The sequence below is a fragment of the Colius striatus genome, chromosome Z (assembly GCF_028858725.1).
Source record: "Colius striatus isolate bColStr4 chromosome Z, bColStr4.1.hap1, whole genome shotgun sequence".
Taxonomy (NCBI): Eukaryota; Metazoa; Chordata; class Aves; order Coliiformes; family Coliidae; genus Colius; species Colius striatus.
Window position 1 is genome coordinate 3,890,031 of NC_084790.1, and position 21,293 is coordinate 3,911,323.

The 21,293-nt window shown below is 67.4% G+C and overlaps 2 protein-coding genes across 3 annotated transcripts; one reads left to right on the plus strand and one right to left on the minus strand.

The window, feature by feature from the left end:
- Nucleotides 1–1,776: 1,776 nt before the first annotated feature.
- On the minus strand, nt 1,777–17,890 carry THRA (thyroid hormone receptor alpha). 2 transcript variants are annotated; one of them, XM_062017593.1, is made up of 10 exons: nt 17,811–17,890; nt 12,094–12,144; nt 10,818–11,021; nt 8,773–8,834; nt 6,917–7,017; nt 6,657–6,804; nt 5,513–5,718; nt 4,992–5,138; nt 4,588–4,846; nt 1,777–2,391 (listed from the first exon to the last, which is right to left on the minus strand). In XM_062017593.1, exons 3-10 carry the CDS (start codon nt 10,868–10,870, stop codon nt 2,141–2,143), a joined length of 1,227 nt encoding a protein of 408 aa, XP_061873577.1. In that variant the 5' UTR covers nt 10,871–11,021; nt 12,094–12,144; nt 17,811–17,890; the 3' UTR covers nt 1,777–2,140. The 2 variants fall into 2 exon arrangements, with proteins under 2 accessions (XP_061873577.1, XP_061873578.1); XM_062017594.1 differs by lacking the exon at nt 17,811–17,890 and adding an exon at nt 17,680–17,763.
- On the plus strand, nt 15,934–16,995 carry LOC133628743 (basic salivary proline-rich protein 4-like). The gene has a single exon (XM_062017570.1). The coding sequence runs from the start codon at nt 15,934–15,936 to the stop codon at nt 16,993–16,995; it is 1,062 nt and encodes a 353-aa protein (XP_061873554.1).
- Nucleotides 17,891–21,293: the final 3,403 nt, after the last annotated feature.

A 21,293-nucleotide genomic window follows, 5' to 3' on the forward strand; every position in this document is an offset into this window, starting at 1 on the left:
AGCACGCAGGGCCACAGCCACACCACAGCACCGACATTGCACCAACACGCGACGGGCACCGTGCCGCGGGGCCGTGGCCCCTGCCCACAGCCCACAGGCACCTGTGAGGGCGGGCGCTGGACGGCACGTGGCAGCGGGGGCTGGTGCTGCTGGGGGAGGGGGAGTGAACCCCCAAACCCCACACTGCACCCCCCCCCAGCGCATGCCTTTGTGTTTCACCGGCTCCTATTGCACAACCCGACACCGGTGCCACCCTGCGCCACGCTGGGAACCTCCCCCACCCCGCCGTGTCACACCGAGACCCCCCCTCAGACCGGGCACCCGGAGGGAGAGTTTAAGACATTTTGCACCAAGTGCAAACCTACGACCTGTCCCTCCCCCCCGCCCCCAACACTGCCCACGCTGCGAGGGGCACCCACGGGTGCCACAGCCCTGCCCCTCCACAGCATCACTGCACCCCTCAACCCGGCTGGCAGGGGGTCCGGATACGACCCCCACGGGGCAGGGGGGTGGAGCTGGTGGGGGGGGGTGAGGGTGGAGTGGGGAGCCCAGCTCAGCCCCGCTGCGAGCAGGGTGGTGGTGGAGCAGCAAGGGGGGGGTGTGGGTGTTGGGAAGTGTCTGGTGTTGGGATTTCTGCTCTTAAACGACCCGTAAAAAGATTTTTTTGTTTTTTAATTACAAAAATTATATATTTTATATATTTATATATATATATATATTAGCTTAGGTGGGCCCCGGCGGGCTGCCCGCCTCGCTGGCCCCCCCGGCCCGCGCCCCCCCCTCGGCCTCCGCCTGAGGTAAGAAAAAATTCACAAACCTAACGTCTTGGGTTTTTTTTTTTTTAGGGGGGGCGGAGGGGAGGTGATAAAACCATTCCTGGGTGCCCCCCACCCCGTCAACAGCCCTGCCCTTCCCCCCCACCCTGCTCTGAGCCTGGCCCCCCCCACATCCCCCCTCAACTCCCAGCCTCCCCCTCCACTCCGGGTCCCTCGCTGCAGCCTGGCTCCCGCCCCCCCTCCCCTCTCCCCAACACCCCCGCAAAAAGGGGGGTGGTTGGGAGGGTGCAGCCCCCTCCACCCCCTGAAGTGCTGCTGCCGGGCGGGGGGGGCTGGGGCAGTAGTGCAGTGGGGGCCGTGCGGGGTCCCCGGGGAAGGGGGCACTCGCTGCCCCCCGCCCCCCCGCCGGCGCCTCCGGGGGGCCATTGCAACTCCTGACGGACACGACAAAGAAACCCACGAGGACGAGGGGGAAAACAACGACGACAACCAAAAAATAAAGGACAACGGGGAAAAAAAAAGTGTGTGTGTGGGGGGGTGTAGAGAGGGGAAGGGGGAGGGCGGCGGCCGCAGCGGGTCCTCACGACCTGACATCCCCCCTACTCCTCGGTGTCCCGCAGCACCTGCTGGCGCTTGGCACAAAATCGTCTCATCTCAGCCCAAAAAAACAATAAAAATAGAGAAAAAAACGAAGCCTCGAATGTGGCCCCGAATTTAGGGCAGGGGGTGGGGTCCACCAGCCCTGCATCCCCAATGGGCTGGGGGTCCTCCTCACCACTGCTGTGCCCCCCTCTCCCCCCTCAGCCCTATGCCACCTGCCCTGCCATGGAGGGGGGGTGGTTTCTGGTTTCCCCCACACACTCCTTGATCCCCCCCCAACGCTGCTGCCTGGCCAAAAGTGCATGTGGCCGCAGCCCCCCGTCCCCCGGCCGGGGCAAGCTCTCCCTGTGCAGCCCAGAGCCCCCTCCTCTCCTCTGCTCTTCCTCCTCCTCCTCTCTCCTTCCAAAGTGCAGTTAGTTTAATATTTTAGCCTCTCAGGGAGGGAAATAAATGCTTAAAAAATAATAATCTAAGAAGAGAAGGACAATAAAGGAAACGCTCGACCGTCGGGGCCCTTCCCTGTGCAAACAAACAAAAGTCGTCAAGTCCTGGGGGCGCGGCAGGGGGGAGGGGGCACAACAGGACCCCCACTCTGGGCGCAGCATCCCCCCCTCGCCCCTGGGGGTGTGTGTGTGGGGGGGGTGGCCAAGGGATAAGAAACATCTTTTTTCTTTTTCCTTTTTGAGAGGGGAGAAGGGAGAGCAGAGTGGGCAGGAGGAGAGGGGGTGTTTAAGGGGAGGTGGGGGAGAGGGGGGGTGGCGGCTCTACACCTCCTGGTCCTCGAAGACCTCGAGGAAGAGCGGGGGGAAGAGCTCGGTGGGACACTCCACCTTCATGTGCAGGAAGCGGCTGGCGTGGCAGGCGCCGATCATCCGCAGATCCGTCACCTTCATCAGCAGCTTGGGCCAGAAGTGGGGAATGTTGTGTTTGCGGTAGTTGATGTAGTGCTCGAAGGCCAACAGGTACGTCTCCTGGCACTTCTCGATCTTCTCCACACAGATCAGCCCCGTCCGGTCTGCGGGGGCACAAAGGATCCCGTAGCCAAGGAGAGAGGAGGGGGTACATCTCAGGGAATGGCTCCTCGCCTCGCCCCACACCACCACATCCAACCCCGGGGTGACAGCCCCAGAGAGCTGCTGCAGCCTGGCACGGCTCCACAGGCCACTGGGGTGTTTGCACCATGTGCTTCGTGCTCATGGGCACTGGGGTGCCCACCCCTTGCACCCCCAGGCTGCTGTGGCACAGGACAGCAGGGTGCTCACCCCATATTTGTATGGGCATGAGGGATTGGGGTGCCCACCCCTTGCACCCCCAGGCTGCTGTGGCACAGGACAGCGGGGTGCTCACCCCATATTTGTATGGGCATGAGGGACTGGGGTGCTCACCCCTTGCACCCCCAGGCTGCTGTGGCACAGGACAGCGGGGTGCTCACCCCATATTTGTATGGGCATGAGGGACTGGCGTGCCCACCCCTTGCACCCCCAGGCTGCTGTGGCACAGGACAGCGGGGTGCTCACCCCATATTTGCATGGGCATGAGGGACTGGCGTGCCCACCCCTTGCACCCCCAGGCTGCTGTGGCACAGGACAGCGGGGTGCTCACCCCATATTTGTATGGGCATGAGGGACTGGGGTGCTCACCCCTTGCACCCCCAGGCTGCTGTGGCACAGGACAGCGGGGTGCTCACCCCATATTTGTATGGGCATGAGGGACTGGCGTGCCCACCCCTTGCACCCCCAGGCTGCTGTGGCACAGGACAGCGGGGTGCTCACCCCATATTTGTATGGGCATGAGGGATTGGGGTGCCCACCCCTTGCACCCCCAGGCTGCTGTGGCACAGGACAGCGGGGTGCTCACCCCATATTTGCATGGGCATGAGGGATTGGGGTGCCCACCCCTTGCACCCCCAGGCTGCTGTGGCACAGGACAGTGGGGTGCTCACCCCATATTTGTATGGGCATGAGGGACTGGGGTGCTCACCCCTTGCACTCCCAGGCTGCTGTGGCACAGGACAGTGGGGTGCTCACCCCATATTTGTATGGGCATGAGGGACTGGGGTGCCCACCCCTTGCACCTCCAGGCTGCTGTGGCACAGGGGATTGTTTGGGGTACGTGGGATTGGAGTACCCACCCCTTGCACCTCCAGGCTGCTGTGGCACAGGGGATTGGGGTGTTCACCCCATACTTTTGGGGCACTGGGAATTAGAGTGCCCACTCCTTGCAACCGCAGGCTGCTGCAGCACAGGGGATTGGGGTGCCCATTTCTTCCAGCCCAGCACAGCTCCGCAGGACATGGGTGATCGGGGTGCTCAGCTCATGTTACCCAAGCACAGACTGGCACAGTTCTCCAGGGACATTAGGATGACTGCTCAATGCACCCAGCTCCTAAGGCAGTGGACACTTCAGTGCCCTCTCCGGGAGCTTCTGGCTGTGCTCACCTCTTAGCACTCAAGAGCATCAAAGTGTTCAAACTCATGCACTCCAAGACACAAGGAGTCCCATCCCATATCCATAACCCCCTAAAACCACTGAGGCACAGTTTCCCCAGGATGCCCACTCCAAAGATACTGGTGGGCTGTGAGCATTGATGTGCCCACCCAATGTGTCCCCAGGATACCAGATCCCCTGAGCATTGGGGTGCCCATCCAGTGCACCCTCAAGATGCTGGGGTCTCTGGGTATTGGGATGTCCATCCCACATACCCCAGGATGCCCAGAGCCCCCTTTGAGTATTGAGGTGCCCATCCAATGTACTCCCAAAACCCTGGGGACTCTGAGCATTGGGGTGGTCATCCAATGTACCCTCAGGATGTTTGGGGGGCTCATCCAACTCACCCCCAAGCTCCTGGGGACTCTGAGCACTGAAGTGCCCACCCCACACACCCTGAAGATGCTGAGGGCTCTGGGTATCAGGGTACCCACCCCATGCATCCCCAGGATGTTTGGGGTGCTCTGGGTATGAGGGTGCTCATCCAGCCTACCCCCAGGATGCTCTGGGGGCTCTGGGCATCGAGGTGCCCACCCTACACACCCCATGGTTCCCTGAGCACCACGCTCATACAATCACAGAATGGTGGGGGTTGGAAGACACCTTCAGAGACCACCCAGTCCAACCCCCCTGCAGAAGCAGGTCCCACCTAGATCAGGTCACACATTGCCCACCCCATTGCCCTCCCGTCCTCAGCCACGGCGGTGGGCGCTGGTGCCGCTACCTGAGGACATGAGCAGCACAGCCTGGAGCAGGGCCACCTCGGTGTCATCCAAGTTGAAGGCAGAGAGGGACTTTCCCAGGTCGAAGATGGCATCGGAGACGACGCCGAGGCCGCCGTTCTTGAGCTGCTCCCGCTTGACCGCCATCTCCCCGCTGAGCGTCAGCGTCTCGCTCTCGGGGTCGTAGCGCACGGCCGCCCGCAGCGACATGATCTCCATGCAGCAGCCCTTCAGCAGGATGATCTGGTCTTCACAAGGCAGCTGAAGTGGGGAAAGGGGGAGGTGGATAACGGTGTTATCAGCGAGGGAAGCGGGTGTGTGCATGTGTGTGTGTGTGTGTGTGTGTGTGGGAGGGGGTTTGCTGCAGCCCCCAGCCCTGGCTCTTCCCTCCTGTCCTCTCACTCACCTCCGAAAACATGGGCAGTTTTTTGGCAAAGTCGACCACGCGGGTGATGGCCGGGGTGATGATTTTTGTAAACTCACTGAACGCCTCCAGGTCGACTTTGTCCCCGTCGGGCATGGAGGCCATGGGCGACTGGCCGATGTCATCGGGCTGCAGGGATGGATGGCAGGGTTGTGGGGGGAGATGTGCCGTGACCCTGCTCACACAGGCCCCCCCCCCCCCCCCTCAGCGACACTCCCCCCTCCATGATGGCAGGGCGGGGTGCAGCAGCCAGGAGAGGGAGCTGTGTGCCAGGGCCAGGGGCCAGGGCCAGGGCCACACACACACACACAGCTGTCCCCTTCGGTCACGGCTCACCCCGTAACCCCTCTGGGGGTGACAAGCTCAAGGACGCCGGGTGACGTCCCAACCCCTGAGCGCTGCCCGTCACACGTGCAGTGAGCGTTGTGAGTGCTCAGCCGCCCCTGCTCAGCGTGGGGGTCCGGGGGGAGCGGGGGGCACCCCCCCTCATCCTCTGCCCTCACCAGGAATTTCCGCTTCTGCTTCCAGTGGCTGCCCTGGGCGTTGGTGCTGCGATGGGCCTCGGTCACCACGTGGATCAGCTCCCACTCCTCGGCGCTGGGGTTGGGGCGATGCTGCAGCGATTTGATCATCTCCTCCTTCCGCCGCCGCTCCCGGTTCTCCTCGATCAGCTTCCGCTTCGCTACCCGCTTCGAGTCATCCAGCACCACTGCCAGGAGACACCCCCCGGCCCCTGTCAGCTGGCACCCCCTCCCCGTGCCCAGCGCCCTGCCCCACGGCGTGCTGCCCCATGCCCAGCCTGTTCCTGCAGCTGCGCTGGGCACCCTCATCTGCCCCACGGCACCATCAGCCATGCCAGGACCCCGACCAACCCAGTGGCACCACCGGTTCTGCTGGGACCACAACCCCTGCCATGGCAGCTTGACCCGCCCCATGGCACTGCCAGGACCCTGAGCCACCCTACAGCACTGCTAGCCGTGCCAGGACTCTTGAGCCATTCCCACAGCACCCCGAGCCCACTCCATGGCATTGATGTCCTTACTGGGACTGCCCCATGGCACCCCACTGCACTGCCAGCTGTGACAGGACCCCAACCTGCCCCACAGCACTCTGAGCTGTCCTGTGGCAGCACCAGCCATGCCAGGACCCTGAGTCACTCTACAGCACCCCAAGCCACCCCATAACACTGCCAGCCATGAGGGGACCCCAAGTTGCCCCACGGCACCCCAAGCCACTGCCAGTGCTACCAGGACCCCAAGCCATCCTCGTGGCACAGTCAGTCATGCCAAGACCCCAACCTACCCCACAGTACCCTGAGCCACCCCATGGCACTGCCAGCTATGCTGGGACCCTGAGTCACCCCTGTGGCACCCTGAGCCATCCCCATGGCAACACCAGCCACACTAGAACTCCAAGTCACTCTACACCACCCCGAGGCTCCCCATGGTACTGCCAGCTGTGCCAGGACCCAGAGCTGCCCTACAGCACCCTGAGCCACCCCACGGCATCACCAGCTGTGCTGAGACCTCAGGCTGCCCCACAGCACTCTGAGCCACCCCATGGCACCACCAGCTGTGCCAGGACCCTGAGCTACCCCCACAGCAGCAGCGGGGGTGTGTGTACCCCCCTGTGTGTCCCCCCACTCACAGTCCATGGCCATGCCCACGGAGATGCACTTCTTGAAGCGGCAGAGCTGGCACTGGTTGCGGGTGATCTTGTCGATGACGCAGCAGCCATCGTACTTGCAGGAGTAGGTGGGGTGCAGGTTCTTCTGGATGGTCCGACGGAAAAAGCCCTGGGGCCAGACAGGGGGACGGGGAGAAGGGGCAGGAGGAGAAATGGTGAGCCTCCCTGGTTGAGCCCCAGCCTGCCCTGCCCCCCTTCCATCCCCCCTGCTGTCCCCTCACCTTGCAGCCCTCGCAGGTGATGCAGCGGTAGTGGTAGCCGGTGGCTTTGTCCCCGCACACCACGCACTGTTCATCTTTGTCCAAGTAACTAGGGATGTACCCTGTGGGATGCCACGTGTCACTGACCCCCACCGTGCCCCGCTGTGCCTCAGTTTCCTCCTGTGCCAGCACGTGCTACCAGCCCTGCTGCTGCCCCTTGTCCTGCTGCGTGCAGCCCCGGCACGATAAGGGTTAAAGGCTGGGGGGCTGAGGGGGGGCTGCCTGGGCCCCCCGCAGCAATAAAGCTCCCATTATCCATCTGGCTGCGGAGGATGGGGGGGAGGGGGTGTCTCTGTCCCCCCAGCACACAATGACACACTGTCCTTGCCGCTGTCCGGGGGTCCTGGCAGCCTAGAGACCAGCACCCACCAACTCCCCCCCACTGGCAGCCTCGTGGGGAAACTGAGGCACGGAGCACTCGTGATGCATGGAGGGGGGGGCTCCCCATCACCCCCGGGATCCCCATGACCCCCAAAATGATGCATATCCAGGCAGCTCCAATGCAGGGGGGAGCCTGGTCCCTCCCCCACCCCGGGTCCCTGCACCAGCCCCTCCTCCCACCCATCCGGATCCCGCCGGCGGCCGCTCCTCGCTGGGGAATGGGGCAGGGCCGGGGGGCAGCGCCCGGCAGGGCCCCCTTATCTCCCACCCCAGAGTGCCGCCGGCCCGATAGCACCAGCCCCGTGGCCATGGAGGGGGACGGGCTCCCCACAGCGACCTGCAAGCCTGGGGGCCCAGGGGGGGTGTGGGGTGCTGGGAACCCTGCAGGACACAGCAGGGACGGGGGGGGGGGGGTGCTGGGGGGAGGGAGGCAGGAGACTGGGGTGCACGTGGAACTCTGGGGGACCCAACGGGGACACAGGGCTCCCAGGGGACCCCAGGAGGTCCATCAGGGACACAGAGTGCCCGTGGGACCCCAGCATAGTCAGCAGAGACGTGGGGTGCCTGTGGAGGACCTAAAAGGCTCCCAGGGGCACCCCAAGATACTCAGCAGGGATGTGAGGCGCCCATGGGACCCTGGGGTACCCAGTGGGGATGTGGGGGACCCACCAGAGATATGGGATTCCCAGGGGTACCCCAGGATGCCCAGCAAGGACACGCAGTGCCTGTGGGACCCCAGGATGTTCAGCAGGGATGTGGGGTGCCCATGGGACCCTGGGGTGCCTGGCAAGGACATGGGGTGCCCATAGAACTCTGGGGTGCCCAGCAGGGACATGGGGTACCCAGTAGCCCCATTGGGCTTCTGGGGAACCCCCAAGATGTTCAGCGGGGATGTGGGGTGCTCTTGGAACCCTGGGGTGCCTGGCAAAGGTACGGGGTGCCCATGGGGTACTAGTGGGACCCCGGGGTGCTCAGTTGGGACATGAGGTGCCCACAGGACCCTGGGGTACCCAGCTGGGATGTGGGGGGCCCGGGGTACCCAGCTGGGATGTGGGGTACCCGTGGGACCCCGGGGTGCTCAGCTGGGACGTGAGGTGCCCACAGGACCCTGGGGTACCCAGCTGGGATGTGGGGGGCCCGTGGGACCCTGGTGTGCTCAGCTGGGACGTGAGGTTCTCACAGGACCCTGGGGTACTCAGCTGGGATGTGGGGGGCCCGGGGTGCTCAGCTGGGACATGAGGTGCCCACAGGACCCTGGGGTACCCAGCTGGGATGTGGGGTACCCGTGGGACCCCGGGATGCTCAGCTGGGATGTGGGGGGCCCACGGGATGCAGGTGGGACACGTGGTGCCTGCAGAAGCCAGTGAGGACGCGGGATGCCCAGGGGACCCGGGGGTGCCGGGGGGTGCCCAGGGGTTGCTCGGGGGTGCCTGTACCTGACATGCTGCTCTTCACCAAACATTGGCTGCTCTTTCTTTTGCGCTTGCCATCCAGCCACCTGCGGGAGGGGGCCAGGCTGGGACGGAGCTCCACGGCCCCACACGCGTGTCCCCTCCACCCGCAGCCGGACACCCCCTCGCCGGGGGGTCCTGGGGGTGGCGACACGGGCGATGCCACGAGTGGGGTCCGGCATTGGGGGGGACAGCGGGCACAGACCCTTTGGGGGGGCGGAGGGGGAGGAGCTGGGGACCCCCGTACTCGGGACACGGGGATGGGGTGGGGGGGCGGGGGAAAGCGGAGGGGGAGGGGAGGGATGGGGCTGGGGGGGAGGGATGGGGGAGGAGATGGGGGGAGGGGATGGGGGGGAGGGGAGGGGGGAGGGGCTCATTTACAGTCAAAGACAAAATGTCCTTTTGGCTCGGCGGGGAAGTGACGTCAGAGGGTCTCGGCCAATGGGGGGCGGCGGGGGTCCGCGCCTCGCCCGCACGGCGCCAGCCCATTGGCGGAGGCGCCTGGCACTGGGGTGGGGGGGGCGCGGGGGGAGGCCCGACGCGGCGGGGATGGGCGCGGGGGGGGGGGGGGGGGGCGCTGGGGGGGTCCCGCGCTCCAGCACAAGGTGACCCCGGGCACGGCTCCCCCCGGGGCACGTGAGAGCAGGCGGCCCTCCCGAAATAGCCCCGGGAGAGGGAGGACCGAGGGGCCCCGGGTGGGGACGGGGGCGGTTGGGGGAAGGGGGGGGGGGGGTTACACGCGGGGCATGGGGGGACACAGAGGCATGGGTAGGAGTGAGGGTAGGTGGGGGGCTGGGGGACACCTGGGAGGTCGGTTGGCACACTGGGCATGGGGAATGGGGAGCCACGGGGACACACGGGGAATGGGGACACATGAGGTCACACAGGGAATGGGGTCACACAGGGAATGGGGGATGCATGGGGCACACTGGGCATGGGGTCACACAGGGAATGGGGGATGCATGGGGCACACTGGGCATGGGGTCACACAGGGAATGGGGGATGCATGGGGCACACTGGGCATGGGGTCACACAGGGAATGGGGGATGTATGGGGCACACTGGGCATGGGGTCACACAGGGAATGGGGTCACACAGGGAATGGGGGATGCATGGGGCACACTGGGCTTGGGGTCACACAGGTAATGGGATCACACAGGGAATGGGGGATGCATGGGGCACACTGGGCATGGGATCACACAGGGAATGGGGGATGCATGGGGCACACTGGGCATGGGGTCACACAGGGAATGGGGGATGCATGGGGCACACTGGGCTTGGGGTCACACAGGTAATGGGATCACACAGGGAATGGGGGATGCATGGGGCACACTGGGCATGGGATCACACAGGGAATGGGGGATGCATGGGGCACACTGGGCATGGGGTCACACAGGGAATGGGGGATGCATGGGGCACACTGGGCATGGGGTCACACAGGGAATGGGGGATGCATGGGGCACACTGGGCTTGGGGTCACACAGGGAAGGAGGTCACTCAGGTAATGGGGTCACACAAGGAATGGGGGATGCATGTGGCATACCAGGCATGGGGTCACACAAGGAATGGGGTCACTCAGGGAATGGGGTCACACAGGGAATGGGCCACTCGGTGACACAAAGGACATGGGGACCACCAAGCATGGAGATGCATGAGGACACAACAAGCATGGGGACACAGGGGACATGCAAGACATTAGCATGTCCAGGGCATGGGGACACATGAGACACAGCAGGCACGGACACGTACACGATCACACCAGGGTGCACAGGGACACGCAGAGCACGAGGACACATGGGACACAGCATGGGCACACATGGGGGATACATGACCATGCAGGGATGCACGGGGACACAGGGACACAAGGGACATGCAGGGCATTAGCATGTCCAGTTCACGGCGACACAAGGCATGGGGACACTTAGGCAGGGACTCAGAGGGACACATCAGGTGTGGGGACACAGGGGGACACACATGGTGCCGGGGAGGCTGCCACAGCAATGCCAGTGTGGGCATGGGGCAGGGGCTCACCGGGTATCCTCTGGCTCCGACAGCGGGTCCAGGGTGCTGGGCTTCTGTTCCATTCACCGCAATTCCATCAAGGAGCGCTCAGCACCGACCGAGTGGGCTCCGCCACCGGTGCCACGCGCAGGGGGGGCCACGGTGTGGGCTACGACGCGCACCCCATGGCGCCCGCCTCAGTGCTCAGCTCCGTGCAGCATCCCGGGCCAGACCCTGCCAGAGGAACTGCAGCTGAGCCCAGACCCCTGGCAAGGGCTGGCACAGGGGGATGCCCTCATGGTGAGGTGCAGGGCTGAGCAGGAATGGGAGCTGGGGGGGGGGTGAGAATGCATGCAGGAGTGTGCAAGGCTGAGCAGGGCTCAGTGAGAGCATGCAGGGCGTACGAGAATATATGGAGTATGTACAAGAGTGTGCAAACCAAAAGTGAGTGTGGCCAGACAAAAGCATGTATGTGGGGAGGGCAAGATTGTGTGCAAAACTGTTCAAGACAGAGCAGGGCTCAGTAAGAGCACGCAGTGGGGTGTTAGAACACATGCAGGAGTGTACAAGGGCAAGCAGGGCTGGATGAGAGCATGCAGGGGGTGTCAGAAGGCATGCAGGAGCGTGTAGAAGTGTAAAAGAGTGAGTGGGGCTGGGTGAGAGCATGCAGGGGGGTGTGACAATGTGTGCATGAGCGTGTGAAAGCATGAAAGAGTGAGTGGGGCCGGGTGAGAGCACACAAGGGGTGTGAGAATGCATGGAGGAGCGTGCAAGAGCATGCAGGAGAGAGCAGGGCTGGACGAGAGCGTGTGGGGTGTGCAAGGCCGTGCGGAGTGTGCAGCGGCGTGCAGGGCTGGGCAAGAGCACAGAGAACGTGCAACAACACATGGAGGGAGCGAGGGTGTGTGCAAGAGCAGGCTGGGCTGGGTGAGAGCATGCACGGGTGTGCAGGGCTGCAGGAGGGTATGCAGGGCATGCAGGAGCGTGCATGGGTGTGCAAGAGCATGCAGGGCATGCATGAGAGCGTGCAGGGCATGCGGGAGCATGCCGGGGTGTGCGAGCACAGGGGTGTGCAGGGAAATGCAAGCACATGCAGGGGGCTGCACGCAGCTGTGGGGCAGGGCTGAGGGGCCCCCAAGCAGCTCGGGGAGATGGGGAGATTGAGGGGTGCACGCGGCAGCCCCCCTTCCCCTGCTTAGGAAAGCCCCCCTCAGATGTCAGGCCTGGGGGCCAGGCTGAGCCCTGATGCATTCACCACATGTGTGGGGCCCCTCCACCCCGTGGCATTGGGTAGGGGGAGACTTACGGGGTGGGGGGCACCGGGGGGGCCGGGTGATCTCTCCTCTGGGGAGCTCTCCTGTGGCAAAGAGACGGTGCGGTGGGGTCAGGGTAAGGGCAGCCCTGGCGGTACCTGCTCCCCCCTGCAACCCCCTCCCCCATGATGGGGAAACTGAAGCATGACCCAGTGACTCCCCCCTGCTCCACATCCCCACAGGTGCCTGCCCCCCCTTCCCCCCGCCACACACCCGCAGCAGGATGCAGGATGCAGAGGGGGGATCCTGTTTGCAAGCACCCCCCATGAACCGCCAGTGACCCAGCCCAGCACGGGGGGGGTGTGTGGGCCCCCAGCCCGCGCCGGGGGGAGTGGGCTACGGGGCTGTGCCGGGCGTTGTGCCCAGCCCTCGGGCTCCTCCGCTCCGCGCGGGGACAGGCAGAAAGTAGGTCACGTTTGTCTTGGCCGCGGCAGAAATTCCTCCGGCGGATTCAAAACACAGCGGCGGGGGCTCGGCTGCTCCTGGCCGCCCCCCACCACCCTCCCCCGGCACCCCCAATGCCACAGGGCACCTCAGCCCGGCCTCCTGGCCCCACTCCAGCCACGAATGTCCGGGCAGCGCCGGGATAGGGGTGAGGGATACTGCACCCAGGGGTGCCCCGCAGCTCCCCACGGCACCGCACGACGAGAGACGCACCGGGAGGGTTTCGCACGAGGGGCCCCTGTCACCCCTAAGCACATGCCCCAGGGCAGGCTGGGGGCATTGCCTGCCGCTGCCTCTGCAGGGAAACCAAGGTATTGTGGGGCACCCAACCAGCACCATGTCCCATTCCCACTTTGGGGGGCTCGGGGTGGGGCTGGGGCTCCTCCCCACAGCTCCACGCTGGCTTTGGGGCCGGCAGTACCTATAGAGCCAGGGTGGCGTGGCTGGGGGCTGCAGCAAATGTTTGTTCCATATGGGAACAGCGCGCGGAGACTTCCAAGTATAGGCACTGGCAGCACGCCAGGGCTGTGCGGCCCGGCCGGGCACCGGCCCCCCCCGCCGCCCCCCACCCCGACCCCGCGTGCCAGCAGGGCCCTGACCCGCTTGGAGCATGTGTGGGGCTGGGGCTCATCACCACCACGGCAAAGCTGGTGCAGGCCGGGGCGCGGGGCGCTCCGAAACCCAGCACAGGGTGGGCTCGGCGGCTGCTGCCTCAGTTTCCCCGCCGCAGCGGCCTGGCTGGGAGTGGTGTCGAATTAGAGGGGCTTAGGGCTAAAGCCAGGGCTCAGCGCCGCTAAGTCAGGGCTTGCCCGTGCCACTGACCATCCCCGTCACCCCCCGCCGACACCCTCGGCATCGCCAGCGCCCGGCGCTTCACCCAGCCCGTGGTGCCGCTCCAGGAACCGTCGCTCGAGGAATCCCGGGTGCGCTGGGGCGGCCCAGACAGACAAGACACGGAAGGCGGCTCTCCTCCTACTGCTCTTCCTCCTCCTCCTCCTCCTCCTCCAGGACACGTATGACGAGCACAGCCCTCTGCTCTGCTCCCCGTGCCTGGCAGCTCCCCGACCCCCACGTCCCCACCCTGCAGGACCAGGCGTGGGGCTGGGTGGGAGCGAGGTGGCAGGCGGCGGGGGCTCCTACCCTGTGCCCCCCCAGCTCAGCCCCACGCCCAGGGGAGCGTTTCTGCTGAGTCGGGCGTTTGCAGGCGATGGAAAACAACCTGGGGGCAAAGTCCAGGGTTGGGCCGGCAGCGGGAGCCTCCTCACCTCCTGGGGGGCACCTGGCACCCCATTCCCCAGGACGGGGACCACCACCCCTGGGGACCCCTCAACAGGATGGGGACCACAGGCTCTCCACAAAGGCACCGGCCACGTCCATGCAACCGCACACAGCCGCCAGGTACCGCGGATGTGCCGCAGGGCCGCCGGTCCGCATCCCTGCCCCCCAGAACAGATGGGCTCTGGGGGTCCCAGGTGCCCCCTCCCCCCCCGGCCCAGCTGCCAGCCCGGTCAGGGAGGTGAGGGCCTAAGCGCTTTAGCCAGGGTGCCAATTAGCGTGATTAGTGCGGGCTGGGGGCAGGGCGCCGCGGGCAGACCCGCCAGCCCCACACCGGCCAGACGCTGCCCGGCACGCGACAGCGGGCAGCGGCACGGCGGGCAGCGGGGCAGCATGGCTCTGCCCCAGGCACGGAAACCCCGGCTGCGTGGGCTGGCAGGGCCGTGCCGTGGGAGTGTGGCCAGGCGCGGGGGCACCTGCCACGGCACGGCCGGCGGCACTCGGCACGCACCGCTGCCCATGTGCGTGGCTGCGCCTGGTGCCACACGCGCGTCCTTGCCCGCTGCCATGTGCTCCCACACACACCTCCGACGGGCCGTGTGGCACCCCATGGCCAGTGCCACGTGGTGCCCGGTGCCGTGGGGCAGGCATGGCAGCGCGCGGTGGGGCCGGCGTGCAGAGAGGCTGCAGGAATCCCAGGCATGTGCAGCAGCTGGGCAGCCTGAGCGCAGGGGGGATGCCATGGGCCTGACATCAGGGCAGCCCACCCTGTGCCACGGGGACCTGCGTGGTGCCTCCTCCTCACGCACACGGGATCGGGGCTGTGCCATGGCACAGGCTGCCTGAACCTGGCCCCACGTCCACGCTGCAGCTTGGCGACTTGGGGAAGTCACCACATGAGCGAGGGCAGGAGGCTGCAGGGCTGGTGACCTGCCCTGGCACTGACTGGGCACCCACGGGCTGTCACGGCTTCACACCTCTGACGGGTCCTGCACTGACACCACAGCGACCTGCTCCGTGACCCCAACCCCTGCAGCCACCAAGGTGTCCTGGTGCCGTTAAATCCCCCTGAGGCCTCTGGAGCCACAAGCATGTAGCTGGGAAAAGGCAGCAGCACCAGCTCCGCTCCCCCACACCCCGCTCAGCAGCTTTCAGCTGTGCCTCGGTTTCCCCACCCCACGGGGGCCATCGTCAGGGAGCTGCTCAGCAGAGCAAAAGCTACAGTCCCACTTTCCCCAGCACCATACCCCTTGCACTAGTGTGGCAGGACACGGCCAGATCCCTGTGCCCACGTTCCTCCTGGCCACAAAGGACGCCCAATGGGGACCCACAATGTGCCTGGCACGTGCCAAGTGCCCACAGTCTCAGCCCGCTGGGGCAGCTGCAGGTCCCGAGCCCCGTGGGGTGCCCCCATCACTGGGGCTGCTGTGCCGGGCTGCCGGGGAGCTATTCTCAGCACTTGGAGCTTGGCACCGGGATGGAAACGTTTCTAAATTGGGGGCTCCAGTTCACGTGCACATGGACGAGAAGGGGGGGCTTCTGGCTTCCCTCCCTGGGGGCTTGTGCTTGCAGTGGGGACACAGCCGTCACCTCACCACGGGGTGCTTGGGGTCAGCACTGACAGTGGGTTATGGGAACTGGCACTGAGCCCACACGGGGGTACCCATTCGCCCCCGGGAAAGGGATACAGGAGATAGTCCCTGCAGTGTCCCTGTGGCCGTCAGACCCCTGCTCGGCTGTGGCTAGCACACAGGGGGCTCCAGCTGCAGGGACACCTCCGTGTGACACTGCCCCGGGAGAGAGAGGCCGGTCTCGCTGCGCCCCTCGCCCGCATCCAGCCTGCGCGGGGCCCTAGGCGCCCTGCCCGCGCCCGCCTTCGCCCTCGCTGCATCCCCCCCACCTCCTTCTCCTCCTCCTGCTCTCTCCCCGCTCCTGGAAGGGGACCCGGGCGTCCGGCACCGCCCCCGCGCACCGGTGGCTGCGCAGGGTCCGGCGGGGCCGGGAGAGGGGAGGCGCGGGCTCGGACCCCCGGCAGGGAGGGGGCTCTGCCGGCAGTCGCGATCGCAGCCTCGGGAAAGTGCTCGGTGGGGCAGGGAGCGACGGGGGAAAGGGGGATGGGGGGGCCGCTTCCTGCAGCCACCGCCCCCCGCCGGGAGGGGACCGAGGACGGGGGAGGGGTGCGCCCGCAGCCCCCTCGCACCCGCAGAGCCCTGGGCGAGCCCGAGCGCCCGCCTTTCCCCGCTCCGGACCCCCGTGCGAGGGGCTGCCACACCGCGACCCCACGAAGGTCACGGCCGCGGCCGGGCGGGGGGATGTCAGGCGGGGACCCACACGCAGGGGACCGCCCCTCACCGCCGGACCGGGGGGTGCGGGGCTGCACCGGCGTGTGCGAGCACTGCGAGGAGAAGGGGGGCACACGCAGCCGCACGATAGCGCCGGGGGCGGGGGGGATGCGCCGCGCCCCCACCCTGCGCCAAGACCCCCGGGCGGGAGAGCCCCCCCCAAACCGGTTCCACCGGGACCAGCCCGAGCCCCACGGCAGTCCCGCTCCCTCCCTCCCCCCCGCGCTCCCTCGGAGCCTCGGGGGTCCCCGGTGCCGGCGGGGGTCAGGCGGGGTGAGGTGCAGCCCCGGCCCCCGCCCCCGCTCCGGCGGTGGCAGCTCCGTGGCGCGGGGGTCACGGCGGCCGTGGCTAAAGGTCGGCGTGGGGCCGTCGCCACGGCCGGGACAGCGGGAACGTCGAGCCGGAGGCCCGGGCAAGGCCGGCCAGTCTCGGGGTGACCTTGGCCTGGCCGCCCTGCCTCAGTTTCCCCCGCGTCGCCCGGGGGTCGCACCGGAGCCCGGCCGAGGCCGCAGCCCCGCGCCCCTCCGGCGGCACCGGGACCATCGATCCCGGGGAAGGATCCGGTCCCCCCCCACCCTCTCCTCGGGTCGGAGGACGCGGTGGTCCGCCCCGTCCCTCTCCCCCTCGGCGGAGCTGCGCGGGGAAGGGGAGCCCCCGCCACGCCCCGCAACCCGCTCGGCGGGGGCAGCCCAGGGGTGCAAAGCCAGAGCCCCCACCCCAGCGCCGGGGACGCCCCTCACTTGCCCCCGCCCCAACCGGGAGCGGCTGAACCGCCCCCCCCCGCGCCTTCCCCCCCCCTCCGCGCGCTCCGCTCTCGGCGCAGAGAAAAAATAATACACAAAAAAAAAAAATTAAAGAAAAAAAAAACCCAAAAAACTGAGGCATTCCTGCCGCCGCTGCCAGGAGCGGGAGCGGGCGGGGACGGCCACGGGGCACGGCCACGGCGCCCCCCCCCCCCCCGGCCCACGACACGGCCACGGCCTGCCCACGGCACGGCCCCGCGACCTGCCCACGGCTCGGCCCCGCCGCGGCTCGGCCCCGCACCCGTCACCGCAAAGCCACGCCGCCGCCGCGGCCCGGGCCCACCGCCGCCCCCCCCCCCCCCTCCAAGCAGCGCCGCCACGCCACGGCCACGCAGCCGACGCGGGGCCGAGGGGCCACGGCGCGACGGGCGGGCGGAGCGGGGCGGGGGGGGGAGGGCTGTCCGCGGGCCCCGGCCCCCCCCGTCCGTGGCGTGGCGGGCAGTGGGCAGCGGCCGTGCCCCACGTTGCAGCACCGGGGAGGAAGGGGGAGGGGGGAGGTGCGGGCCTTCCCCCCCACTCCGAGCCCACGGGGGGGACCCGACCTCCCCCCCGCCCCACGCCAAACGCCCGGATTCTTCAAGAAAAATATTTACCCGTGGTTTTCCTCTCGGTGCGCGCTCGGGCCGGCCCCCCCCTCCCCCCTCGCTCCCTGCCGCTCTCCGCGCTCCCGCCCCCCCCCCCGCACCGAAACACCCCCCCCCCCCATTATACGCACCGAACTGCGACCGGGCTCAACCGGGGGCACCCGGAGAAAGGGCGGGGGGGGGGGGGCGCGGCCGACGGTAAACAACCGGAGGGTCGTCGGGGCCGGGCGCGGGGCGGTGTCGGGGCCCGCTCGGGCCGTACCTGGGCGGCGGCGGCGGCGGCGGGCGCGGGGCTCGGAGCGGCGCGGGGCGCGGAGCGGAGCGGGGCGCGGAGCGGAGCGGGGCGCAGCGGCGGCGGCGGCCGACGGCGCCTGGCTCCTCCCCCGGCCCCGCCGCGCCGCCCGCCCGCCCGCTCCGCCGCGGCCGCAGCCCCCTCCGCCGGCCGCAGCCGCTCCCTGCACCCGCCGCGCCCGCCCCACGGACCCCGCGTGGGGACCCAAGGGGGAGCGGAGGAGACGGGGGAGGGGGCTCCGCGGGACCCGCGCGGGGAAGCGGGGGGTTGGTGTGAGGATGGTGCCCGCGGTCGGGAGGAGGTTGATGCTGCGTGGAGAGTCCAGGATGGTGCCCGCGGGGATGTCGTGACAGGGACAATGGGGAGAGGGGATGGTGCCCACGGGGCTGGTGGCGGTGCCCAAGGGGAGCTGGGCACCGCGGCCATGGAGGCCCAGGGATGCCACCCGTGTCAGGGTGCGGATGGTGCCCGCGCAGAGAGGGTACAGTGCCATCAGGGATGCTGTGACAGTAACAACGAGCTGCCCACGGGGGCCAGGGACAGCACCCAGCGGGAGCCGGGATGGTGCCCGTGGTAAGGTTACAACGGTGCCCATGGGAAACCGGGGATGGCAAGTGGGGATGGTGCCCACAGGGGTTGCGGACAGCACCCAGGGGAGGTGGGGAAGTGTCCCCCGCGCCCCAGGGATGGTCTCCGTGGCAGAGTAGAGGTGGCATATGGAGATCCCCACAGGGGCTGGGGACGGCGCCCACAGGGATGCAGCGAAAACGACAATGGGGACTGGGGACAGTGCCCACTGAGTTTGGGGACGAGGCCTAAGTAGAGCTCAGCGATGCCCGCAGACATCTGGGGACGGTGCCCACCGCAGAGTGAGGACGGTGCCCACAGTGGGGAGCTTGGGACAGCGCCAATGGGGACGGCGGCCACAGGGGCCGGGGATGGTACTTGGGGGGAGCAGGGGACGGTGCCCACAAGGCCACAGGGCCATTAGCCGCATGGGGTGCCAATGGTGCCCACGAAGAGCTGTACACGGCACCCACGGCGAGTGGGGACGGTGCGGACGGGGCAGCTGCCAGCTCCGCACCCCGCGGTGCCCGGCCCGGCGCCGGCGGGGGGGGGATGCGAGGCTGGGGGCTGGGAGCTCTGGGGCAGGGATCTGCCGTGGGGCTGAACCCCGCTGTGGGGCGGACTGCGGGTGGTGGCGTGCGCTGGGAGCGCGGGAGGGAGGGGGGTCATGGAAAGGGCGCTGGGGGGGTCCCCCCCCCGCAGCACCCCAACCCGCCCGTCCCACCCCACCTCCTTCCCAGCAGTCCCTGCGCACGCCCCCCCCTCCGGACTACATATCCCATCATGCCCGGGCTTAAAGGGCCGCTGCCGTGTCCGGCCCCCCCGCCCTGGGCACCGCAGCTCGGCCCCGGGACCCCCGGGGGCTCGGCCTGGCCGCTTCCTCCCAGCGCCGTGGCCCGGCCCTCCATGGGCTGGACCAACATTGCGGTGGCACCCAGGGGACGGGGGTGCTCAGGGGGCAGGGGGAGGAGGGGGATGGGGGTCGCCGGGGGGTGAGGGTTTCCAGCGCAGGGAGGTATGCAGGGGATGGGGATAACCAGGGTGTGCAGCCCTCGCGGGAGGAGGGCACTCAGGGGACTGTGGCTCTTGGGGCACGGTGATGGTCACAGAATGGGGACAGGGAGGGGACAGTGCTACCCAGAGGATGAGGGTCCCCAGGGGATGGGAGTCACCAGAGGATGGGGGTAGCCAGACAACAGGGGTCCCCTGGGGTGGGAGTCTACAGGAGATGGGGTCCCTGTGGCATGGCCCAGAGCAGACCCTGTCCTTCACCCCAGGGCTGGAGACAGACTGATGGCTTGGGCTGCTGTGGGCACCCAGCACCCATAGCCTCATGGTCCCTCTGGTCCCACTGGTCTCCCTGATCCCCATGCTACCCCTTGTCCCTTAGCCCCCCCAGTCCCAGCGCTGCACCTGGTACGCACAGCCCTGTGGTCCCTGTGGACCCCCTGGTCCCCATGGCCCTCCTGGTCTCTGCAGCACCCCAGGCCCCCTCATTCCCATGGCTGCTGTCAACCGGGGTGCCAGCGTGGCAGGAACGGGGGCAGCGTGTTGGCCCCCCCGAGCTGGCCCCCGCCTGTACCGTACACTTTATCCTCAGCAAACACGGCGGCGGCCGTCCCCCCGCAACGCCGTCTGCCTGTGATAAGGCTGTGGCCGGGGCTCAGCCCGTCTGCCTCCAGCCCCCTGGACCCAGCCACCTCAGCACAACACCATGTCCCCAGATCCCCCTACCCGCATCCACCCAGCACCCTCCATCCCAAGTGGGAAGCTGAGGCAGGGCTGGTGTTCGCCTGCAGCCCCCTGCCTCGGGGTGTAGATGAGTTTGTCTCCCACCCATCACCAGCTCCATATCCACCACGATGAGCTTGCAAGCTGCCTGCAGGGTCACCCCCAGGCCTCTCTGCCCCCTCCCTGCCCTGAGCAGGGCGAGGACCCCACACCCTGCGTCAGACCCCGGGGCTGGTGGAGGAGGAGTGGACAGGGGACGTGAAGGGGCCGCGTCGCTGAAGGGGGGCAACGCAGTCTCCTGGAACAAGCTCATTAAAATTCATCCCGCTGTTCTGTGGCACGGAGCCGCTATATATAGCCTGAGCCCAGCGGCACGGCCGAGCCGGACCCCCCCGGGCACCCCGGAATGGGCTGACACTGGGTGCAGCCCTGGTGCCTCCATCCCCACCAGTGCAGGTCCCTGTGGGGCAGCACCCGCTGCTGGACAGGGGTCCAGGTGGCTCTGGGGGGTGTCCTCTCTCCCAGACTCTGTGTCCCCCCTCCCAGGCTGTGTGTCCCCCCTCTCAACCTCTGTGTCCCCTCCCAGGCTGTGTGTCCCCTCCTTCCCTTCCCACTGGGAGCCTGAATCCTTCTCACCTCATCAAACACCCACATAAGAGGGTGGGAACTGGCCATATGACCCCCCCCCTCTTCGCCCCAGGCCAGGACTGGCACCAAGAGTCCTGGCTGTCCTGGGTACCCCATGTGAAGTGGAAGCCCCCCATGCTGGCCCCCGCTCACCCTCTGCCTGCCCCCGGCCCCTTCCGGCCCCCTCTCAGCCCCAGGGCTGGAGGCAGCTGTGTCAGGGCGCCCTGCCAAGGCTGGGGTGCTGGCCCGGGACCTCGACATCTTCCCCCCATGCCGGCCACTCATGTACTGGGCTGGGGGCTGGGACCTCCTTAGCACATCCCACTGCCCCCCACCACACAGAGGGCCTGTTTAAGGGGTGCTTTGTTATAGGGGGAGGTGCGTCCAGAAGGGCTTCTCTGATCCCCTCCAGCCCAGGGATGCGGTCTGGCTCTCTGCTGCCACCAGTTCTCACCCCATGGCCAGCTGTGGGGAGTGAGCCCCCCCACACCGGCACAGGAAATCCCTGCTGATGAATAAGGGCCGGGC